The following is a 10,702-nucleotide window of genomic DNA, read 5'->3' as shown; positions in this document are numbered from 1 at the left end:
TATGCCACAGCTATTGTCACTGGTCATTCCTCCTGGGAATGTAGATACCCTGGTGGCTTTCAGTTGAGTAGGAAAGAGTAGATGGACTTGCTCCTACAACATGGGCACACTCCACAGAGTCACTACCCAGGGACCAGGGACACTGCTCCAGAGAGGCTTAAGAGCCTCCCTGAATGTGAAACTCTCTGCATTCTTGAGTTCATTAAACAGAGATATGACTGCTAGAATCTTCCGTCACTGGATGCCATCTACTATTCACCAACCAGATTCTCCTGGCATTCAGATAAAGACTTTATTTTTTTTTAATTTATTTTTTTTCATCTAACATACTAGCCCCAGTTCCCCCTCCCTCTACTTCTCCCACTCCCTCCCCACTTCCTCCCATCCACTCCTCAGAGGGGTTATGGCCTCCCTTCAGGAGTCAACAAAGTCGAATACACCAAGTTGAGAAAGGACCAAGTCCCTTTCCCCTGTATCAAGGCTGTATAAAGCATCCTGCCATAGGGAATGGGCTACAAAAAGCCAGTTCATGCACCCGGGATAAATCCTGGTTCCACTTCCACCACACCCCCTCCCAACAGATCAAGCCACATAACTGTCATCCACATTCAGAGGGCTTAGTTCAGTCCTATGTACGATCCACAGTTTTCAGTCCAGAGTCTGTGAGCTCCCACTGGCTCAGGTCAGCTGTGTCTGTGGTTTCCCCAATCATGATCTTGAACACCCTCTTGCTCATATGATTGCTCCTCCCTCTCTCTCTTAACTCCAAAGCCAGCTACAACAGAACACCCTAAGCCTTTCTTACAGTGTGCACCCCTAATAGCATCCATGCTGTCCATGTCCTCTGATCAACTATGGAAAGAAATCGTTCAGCTCTTAAATGATGCACAATTTAAATGGCCAGCTGGTAAAGGCTTGGTCACCCATCTTTTGAGAAGTTTTAAAGCTTTCTGGAAATGAGGACTAGTGAAAGAAATTTATTTAAGTTACCAGTGTGTCTTCTTAAAGGGAATATTAGGACCCCAGTTGCCCTCTTTTCTGCTATCACAAAGTGAACAACTTTGTTTTATCTCACAATGTCACCACAGTCTCGAAACATTCAGGCCAGGGGACCATGGACTTGCACTTGTAAAACTATGCACCACAGGAAAGCTTTTCCTCATGGTAAGCTGATTGTTTCTGGCATTTTATTATAGCACTGGAGTTGACGCAGACAAAGTGTGAATATAACGTTAATATACCCCATGCACACAAATTGTGGTAAAAGAATCAAAGGGTTTTATTATTGTTATTTTGCTTATCATTTATACACATTTATATCACATGTTACACAAAACGCCAACCGGGAAGCAAGTGTAGAAAAATAATGGAGCTTATTGGCACGAATGATTTTGTTATGACTAAGGTTTTTGTGTCACAGACAATTGGCAAGTTTATTTAGGAAACTGATTATTGTATGTATATTCTTTTTCAGCAGAGTAAATATGAGTTAGAAATCACAGTGGCATCAGGCTATACATACAAGTCCTTTCTTTGAGACCATGATAAAATACCTTACCTTTCTTCATCATCTAAATATGCAATATTTGCAAAAATAAATAAAAGTTAAAATAAGTAATTTCATAGCCTTACCCTATGCTATCAAAGGACATTGGTCCAAGGCAGCTCCTTGTCTAAGCATGGCCATGCTTTTGAAGCCATTATGTGCCTCATATTTGTTTGCACAGCCATAGTTTATCTGCTAAATGGGGGGAAAAAAGTCCTTAGAGTCTTTAGAAAATCCAAAGACTATGAATTACAGCCAAGTGATATGGCACCGGGCAGGAAGAACTTTTTGGCAGCCTAGATGTTGGCACACACCATTCATCTCTTACCATCCATCTCCTATCTTGACACTGATGAGGGAATGGTGGCTGTGCTCAAGGAAGCATTGCAATCCTACCTGAGTAGAGTTGAAATCACTTAGACATTTCCTGGGGATCAATCATCTGTATCCACACCCACCTAGGGAACTAAAATCCCAATATTAGGAGTATTGTTCGATTATAGAGCCACAGGATCATATCCTTATTGTTTTGCCCAACACTCTTAGTTCATTCCATTTCAGGCTGCTTAAATAGCCATCTTTTCCTCCCACCAGATTAAAGGAAGCCTTCTAACCTAATACTTTTAATGACCACCTAGATTTATCACAGAGCCAAAGAAATACCAAATAAATGATATTTATAAAAGAAATATATTCAAGAGTGAATTATGGGGGAAAATGGGTAAAAGTAAAATCATTGACTTCTCATCAAAACATAGAAAATGATTGTGACTACATGAGCTATACTTTTTATAGGAAAATAATGCAAGTATTTTCCTTTACATATGTGTATATATATACATATAAACATATAATCATACAATGTTAGATATACTTTATTATTAAAGTTCCATGGGATATGAAAGATGAGGAAAATTATTTTTCCCATATGCAACAATTTAGCCTGGAGCTAAAAGACATTAAAAATACCTCTGCAATTGGGAGCAATATAAAGGAATCAGTGACATTTAACAGATTTCAGCTTCCAAACACTGTTAGATATAATTCTTTTTCTAGATGTGAGTCAAAGTTACAAACTTTTCCCAACTCTTAATAATGGCTGATGATGTACCCTGAGTAGAAAAAAAAGATAATCTAACCAATCACACACTGAATTAACTTCCAAACGTGCAGAGTAAAAATACCTAGGAGTCAATATTTCAACTGATAAAAGCCTAAGCCTAACGTTTCATACAAGGGACTGTCCCTCAAGCCATTCTGTAAATCACATTTAAGCCACATAGAACATTTATTAATTTTTTCCTACGAAATTGCCTCCAGAAACCCTTTTGCTACAAAATATTTCCAAGCTTCCCCCAGATTTGCAAATTCCTGATTCAGCAAATTCTCTGTCCTAGCTTCATTTCCCTGTCTCATCCATATCTGAACTGCTTTCCTAAGTGAGAAGGTAGGTTCATCTCATGACATGAAACACTACTGTATGCTATTATCTCGTGATGCTACTGTTTGTGAATTCAGAAGTTCATGGTACCAACTTACTAGAGTGCTGATTTGCTCCTGCATCAATGTCAGTTGCTGTGGCAATATATAAGAAACTGGAGAAAAGGGAATGGGCTTTCAAAACAAAACACATCAAGACAGCGCACACACATACACAAACACGCACATGCGCTCATACACAAACACACACACACACACACACACACATCCCATCCCCATTCTGTGTCAAGCAAGGGGCTGAGCCTCTGGTTTTCCAGAAGAATACACATGATTCTCACCTCAAGGGATGATGTGTACATATGGAAGAATTATGAATGTGATTGCAATCTCAAGATTTAATGAATTTACAGGACCTTGAGAACACAAAGATAAAAGCATGATATTGTGGCTTCAATTTATTCTTTACAGGAACGTCTTCTCTGTGGACAATTGAGTAGTGGCTCAAGCCCTTTCATAAAGGGACTTGATTTGTGGATGAATATATGTCTGCTATCCTGGGATGAAAATAATAGAAAGTACAGACATCACAGTTTCAGAAACTATGTTGTAGAGATGGAGCAACACAGACGTCCTGCCAAAATGGAACACTTCCCCTATTCCCCAGCTGCTCTCACTGACAACGATTTGTGAAGCTACTTTGTTGATGAAAATAATTCTTATGTAATATAACTTATTTGTTAGGTAGGTGTTTTACACGGGATATTAGAATCTCATAAGGTTGGGAATCATCTGATACCTGGTTTTGATTTTTTTAATTGTGTGTTTTCCAATCAAGTAACTGGATTAAAAGAAACATAGCCCCCTCCCTCCAAAATCAAGTGAAAGCACACTGTTTAAACCTCAACTCTAGAAAAACAAATACTTGACCTCACCCTCAATATCATTTGTACATAATATATACAACACTGAATGACAAGCAGCTTTATGACTAGACTTTAGGCTTTCTCCACAGGAAGGAATTCCATGTTTGTGCAGTGCTGGTCAAAAGCCCAAGATGTGAGAGATCATAAGCACTAGGGTAGAAACTACTCTTTCCATTTTGGTAAAGGATCATAATCATCAATTTGTCTTCTAAATATTTATGTGTACACCCATAGAGAGGAGTTGCTCTCAGCCTCAGTAGGGGGAGCTGCTTGTTGTGGTGGATGGCAGTCACTGCAGAGATGCAGAGCTGGTCAGAGTGCTGAAAATGAGACACTGGGGGCTGCCCCCAAATGGGATGACCATAGCAATACTTCACCCTACCTGGGCTCAACAGCTGTTGCAGAAGAGTAGAGCAGAGAAACAAGAATAGAAGAACTGGAAGCTAGGAAAGAATGCTGGGAGATGCTGTCTTCTGGATATGACATGTTATCAGGCTCCCATATTTTCACCAACTCTGGTCATTTCCATAAGACCTACACAAGATAAAGTCAGGCAAAACCCCCACATAGATGGGGAAGCTGATCTCTGGGTCTCAGTCCTTACCCAGAAGCTACCAACTGTTGGTAGCTTCTGGAGGAAGGGAGAATTCTCCTTTGAAGGCACAGCTACTCAAAGGTTTCCAATGCTCTAGCGAATGGCCACATATCTAAGCATGTATAGGCAGTACTACTAACTGTACTTAATTCGTTAGTTTTAAAAGTCAGGAGGTTAGGAGGAAGAGGACTGGGAGATGATTTTACAGAAGTGCAAAGGAAGAATTGAGGAGAGAAAGTGTGTATGATCGTGTATGATATTTCTAAAGAATTAGAGTATTTTTTCTAAACAACTATTCCACGTTTTGTATTATCCTATCTGTTGTCATCTTCTCAGATTTCTCAAGGAGAAGTGCAGAAGTTATGTCTGTATGTACTTCCAAATGACAACAGTTCAGCACTAAGTGGTGGAAAGAGCACAGCCATGGACTTCCTGCAAGGCTGGGGGAGGGGTGGGGTCAAGGATCCCTAGAACCAGCACAGGAGAGGGCTATTTTAACTGGGGCAGGGCTGCCACCTGGGCATCTCATTTCCATTTAGAGTCCCTTGTCAGAGATCACAGTGGTAACTTCTTCCTGACATGAGAAGAAAGTGTTGTGTAAATGTAGAATTCTCACACCTCCTTTTGACACGTCTGCTCAGATACTCCCCACCTATTCTTTAATGTGCGATCCTTTCCTCTTCTTGCTCCCCATCTCTCCCATCCCTTAATGTCTTATTTGGTTCCTTGTGTTGGAGGTTACTTCAGACAACCCTTCACTGGGCCCACTCTTGGTTCAGCCTTCATGTCAAGGCTTTAACATAAAGTGCCCCCAAGGAGGACTTCCTGACGGACAGTACCTTTCTGGTGTAGGCTGTAGTCCTGTCTCTGAGCTCTCCTAGCCATGCAGCTTCTGTGAGGCACATCAATTTTAGTCCCCGCTTGATTTTGCTAAGCCCTGAGAGGCTGGAGTTAGCAGTGCATCTGAGCACAAAGGAGGCCGTCATACAGATGAATCCAGTGGAGGAACAATGTCATGAAGAATGCCATGATTGCTGTGTGCACGGAAGAATGGGCTTCTCTTTGTAGACTCACTTTCATGGCTATCTTCTTGTTCTTCCCCAGACAATGGAAATCAGAATTCTACAAACACCCTGCTCCATCTCAAGGCTCCAGTCCAGCTCTTCCTTGATAAGATCGTAATAACTGGTGGGTCCTTCTCGAGTTCCTGAGAGTTGTATTTCACATGTCTGTGGGGTCCTGTCTGACACAGACAGAAACTCAGAATGTCAAGGAACTACGGAAATGTATACAATGTGTTTTCCCTTCTACACTTTCCCATGTTCTCAGCACTGCACCTGATTTCAGCCTGCCACTGAGGTCATTACTTGAATCCAGATTGACCTTAGCTTCTATATTATTCTTTGAGTTTATTTGGTTCATGATCAGCAAATTCCAAATAAGCTCAAGGACGGTAATGTTTATTTCTAACTAGTTTGGGGAAACTACAAATCAAACAAACAAAACCTAAAACAGAACTGAGGAAGGAAACATATTGGCTCATTACCTTGACAGGAATTTTGTTTATAATTTTTATAACCAATAATAGAATGTCCATGTTTACATTATACATATATATTATGTATATTGATATATATGTTATATATATATACTTTAATAGAAAGAGACATAAAAAAGCCTTTTCAAATGAGGCATGACACGTAATACTTGACACTCTTATTTACAGTACGTGAGTACACCTTCTACATGGTGAGGGTGGATTCTCAGATGCCAGTTAGGGTTTACAAAGACAGCAGGACACCTAAAAGAGGCGTGCCATGCAGCTGAACGGTTATTGCCATGAGTTCTCACTAGTCCAGACAGCATATTGAAGTTAAAAATGGCATCTGATTAGTGGGAAAGACGAGGATCGTCAGACTCATTCTGGCTCCGTAAGTACTACGTGGTCTCTCACATGACCAGGGGTTGACAAGTGCTGCTGCTGAGGGCTGGAAACACAACAGGAAGCAAGCATTTCAGACCAGACAGGCAGGGCTCCGCAGTATCCAGAAAGGAGAACTTGCTACAGATTAACTATGCTGCGGGAAGCAGCAGAGCTTGTCTGAGTCAGAAGATCCTGGGTTGTGTGATGAGGAAAAAAGTGTTCTCCAAGGAACAAATCCAACATGTCAGGGCCACTGATTAGACAAGAGCCTGTGCCAATCCTTGACTCGGGACTTCAGGAAAATGCCCAATGAGAAATGTATGCATCAAGACCAGGATATCAAAAAATGCAGAAAAGACCCTCGGAGAAACCCTGAACCCATTGTAGGTCAACCTTTGCAGAGCCTTCAGCCTCCCACCCATGTGGGTGGCCACATGTCTGCTGCCCTGCAAACTAACCATCTGCACTCATTTCCCATGGTCTGAATTTATACACTCTGTGTGTGTGTGTGTGTGTGTGTGTGTGTATGTGTGTGTGTTTATGGTTCTTGCACCCACCCAGATTCCCATGGCTTTCTTCCCATGGGATCAGTGATCTGGGAACCTGGTTCAGATGCCCAGAGCAGACAGGTTTCCATACCATGTAGGGTTTTTCTGGGGGGGAAAAAAAGCCCCACAGTCTTTGTCTCCAGTGTGATCATTCATGCTGCCCTGGTTGATGCATATCATCTAAATGTTCATTTTTTTTGTCTTTATCCTACATAATGCACTTAAATGGGGACAATTTTAAATATCCCGGTTATTTTCAAACCTTCTGCATCTGTCACCCATCAGTAACACTTGAAGTTGGGTTTCCATTCTAGCTTTTTTGTTCTCCAGTCTGATCTCACTTTCGCCTCTGCTATCTATTAGTTTTTATGTATGTGGTCTTTCCTAGCCCTTTATTTTCCTAAGGCAAGAAGACATCACTATTGAAAGATAACAGCACCCTTCTTAGAGCTCCCCTGAGGTTCTTTACCCAGCATGCCTCTCTTGGGTTGTCTTTCTCCTTCCAGGGAGAAGAGAAACAGCTGGCCATGTCAATGGTTTTGAATTGTTGCCCTTGCATTCAAGGCTAATACAGCATGTCTTTGGAAGTGTGTCAGCAGAAGTTTCGCACGTGCATGCATTCATCCGACTGCCTCCTTGTGCCAGGTAGAGCCTCTCTTGTCTTCTCTACTTCGGACAGGACTTCAGGCATTCATTGAAAACAATCTGTGGACCAGGCTATGCATAGAAAAAGTTTAAGGAAGTAGGTGGAACAAGTCATTCGATATGTTCCCCGCAGCTGTTTCTGTTTACACCAAACCTGTATTTACCAGTAGCATTGCCTTTATCTCCCCTTTAATTCAGTCGCCCTACCTATTGCCGCTAGAAAACAAAATGTGGATTTATCACGCTTTCCCTTGTCCTTTCTTTAGAAATCAGGGAGAGGATAAGAGCGTGTATAGAACAATTTTTGAACAAGTGGTATGTTTGATCTACTAAGGGGGTCATATATATAGGAAGATGCCCCACTTCCACACAGAAGTTAACCTGAGTTCTGAAATGTTTGTGTGCACTTAATAGAATTAACACATGATAAAGCTATGACCTAATAACAGACTGGCAAAATCTAGTTAAGTTGGATCAAGTCCCATGAGCCAGGGTGGTTATGAAGCTGGGCTCACCAATGGCAAGTGTGTTCTGTTTCTTATTTTCTCATATTATCCCTAGAAACAACTTGAATGAGACTCTAGGTAGCTAGACAAATTCACGAGAACACTGTTGTGGTTTACACTGTTTGTTCAGCTTCCTCAATGTCTCAGTTACAAATATCTCTAGTGTCCAGCCCCACCCCAGCTTCATCCCTCCATATCCTCCATCTCCTTCTACTCCACTCTGGAATTCAGAGGTATGGAAAAGCATGACATAGCTAAGAACCGAACTGGTCTTAAACAGCTCTGGCCAGTCACCCGGCTGTTCCCTGGAGGCCCTACTTGAAATAATTGAGTCCTGCCACCAAGAAAAACTTCTCAAGGAAGAGTTCCGAGTCCAGCACAGCGATATGAGCTGCACGGCCAATCAGAGTGTTGGCAGTGTTGGGCAGAGCATGGAACACATTATGTCTGATCAAAGTGCAGTCCTTAGCTTCCACCAGCGGGCCCAGGAGATTGTTGATCATTTCTGCATACACTGGCCCTGGAAGGAGGGAAGAAAACAGAGGAAGTTAGAGCAGAAGGTTGCCATATAGGCTGGAGACCAGCTCTGCACGTGTGTTGGCAAAGCCCATGAGAGACTGAGTTCCAACCTCATGCTAGTGGGTGCAAATAAATGGGGAATGAAATCCAATTTCTCTCTAGAGATTGCACTTGGTAGGGTTATCATGGCTTTCTTCTGATGACATAGCTCCCCTGGTGTCAGAAGTCACAGCACAAGTGAGAAAGATTCCTAGAAGAATGTCTCCCAGCAAGGGACTAAGATGAAGAAGACACAAGTAAATGTCATCAGAGGTTCAGTTTCTGCTTCAGAACACCATGGGGGCTGGATCCATATGTGAATCATTTATGAAAACTGATACTTCCTGGTGTCAAAATTTAAGGCCAAGCAGCATTTCACTATCCCCTGATTCTGATGAAGTGGGGGAAAGATATAGAGGTTCCTACTATTGGGTTCCTTTATTTTTATAATTAAAAGACTCAGTTGATTGTGTTTCGGTCGAAAAAGTGACTCCGTTTCAGGTTTGCTTTAGAAAGCAGGACATAGAGACATGCAGTAAGAGAAATCATTGAGCAAAGAGCATCATGTCTACCGGAGTCTATAGTTCACATCGCTCCTCCATCAGCTTTATTCCTGCAGCATCTTCATGACCAACTTCATGACATACAGGGACACCTGCTGGAATGATACTGAGGGGCAAGGTGGCTTTTTGACTCAGTGGAGAAGGTGGAAACCACAGCTATGACATAAGTCTCCTGGTGTCCATTCCAACTAAGACTTGTGTCATAAAGTCATTATAGTACTCAGTTTTCACAGAAAAGAGCAACCATACTGAATGCTCCCATCAAGTCACCCCACTCCAGACACTGCTCCATTCCACACCAACAACCTTACTCTGCTCCTCTACCCCTCAACTTAACATTAGTGCCCACCATCGGGGCTGTCTACCTAAGTGGGAGGGTGCTGGACTGGACCATATGCAGAGAGCACTGCTTTTAGCCTCTTATTCTCCTCTTTCAAGGTCTTGATACTTTTGAAGCTGAGGAAGCTAAAATACAAACTGGAATAGTCTTGGATTTCTTTGTGAAAGTATCTGCCCTGATCTTCCAATTTGTCTGAACAGAAATGGCTTGTGGTTGGAATAAAAGGAATTCTGCTTCCAAAGAGCCTCTATGGCTGCTTGAGAATAGCAGCAAATTTATGTCATAAAATCATATGCGCCAAGTATGGCTTTTAGAGAGGACATTGAAGTCGATCCAAAGTCAGCATAAAAGACCTGGAGGATGGGCAAGGGCGTGAAAGGATGGACTCTAGGTGTGGCCTGGCTGATGCGTTCATAATTCAGAGCAGTTATTTGGCCTGCACAATATCAAGCCAGCTAAAAATGAACAGAGAAAGGAGTTCCAGAGGCCCCACTCTTATGAATACTCTTTTTAAAAAAATATTCATTTATTTATTATGTATACAATATTCTGTCTGTGTGTATGCCAGAAGAGGGCACCAGATCTCATTACAGATGGTTGTGAGCCACCATGTGGTTGCTGGGAATTGAACTCAGGACCTTTGGAGGAGCAGGCAATGCCTTTAACCGCTGAGCCATCTCTCCAGCCCTCTTATGAATACTCTTATGAAGATGTATTGCCTCCAGATGGCTCTTGAGGGCTGGAGGCTCAATTTTCTTTAGAAGTGCAGCCCCTGGTAGGTGACCCCAGTTGGTCACCACATACCCATGTGCTTATGAACAACATTAATTGAACTCAGTGGGTTACTAAAACTAAAGACACGAAGTTGGATGAAAAAATGTGTTGGGGAGTGCTAGTGGAAGGGGCTGGAGAGAGGGAAAGGGGGTGGGTATGACCAAGATACATTGTATAAATGTATGAAATTTTTAAGAAATAAAGATAAAACTCTTTTTTTAAAGGAATGGTTGATAGGGTAATAGGTAAGCCATGCTTGTTGGTGTGGTCAGAAGAGTCCCTGCCTCTTTTCACAGATGCTATGATAAGAATAACACCTGCATGCTGTAACATAAAAAAA

General features: G+C 42.0%; 1 protein-coding gene across 2 annotated transcripts in view; it reads right to left on the bottom strand.

The window, feature by feature from the left end:
• Positions 1-1,261: 1,261 nt before the first annotated feature.
• The window catches only part of Fam135b (family with sequence similarity 135 member B), a 272,906-nt gene continuing 263,465 nt past the window's right edge, over positions 1,262-10,702 (bottom strand). For both annotated transcript variants that reach the window (XM_005354527.2, XM_026782496.1), the window contains exon 20: positions 1,262-8,647. In XM_005354527.2, the coding sequence (XP_005354584.1) occupies positions 8,442-8,647 (206 nt within the window). In that variant the 3' untranslated portion in view covers positions 1,262-8,441. The remainder of the gene's footprint in view (positions 8,648-10,702) is intronic.

The sequence above is a fragment of the Microtus ochrogaster genome, chromosome 15 (assembly GCF_000317375.1).
Source record: "Microtus ochrogaster isolate Prairie Vole_2 chromosome 15, MicOch1.0, whole genome shotgun sequence".
In the NCBI taxonomy this organism is placed as follows: domain Eukaryota; kingdom Metazoa; phylum Chordata; class Mammalia; order Rodentia; family Cricetidae; genus Microtus; species Microtus ochrogaster.
Note: the sequence above shows the minus strand (reverse complement) of the source record. Positions and strands in the feature narration are given on the sequence as shown.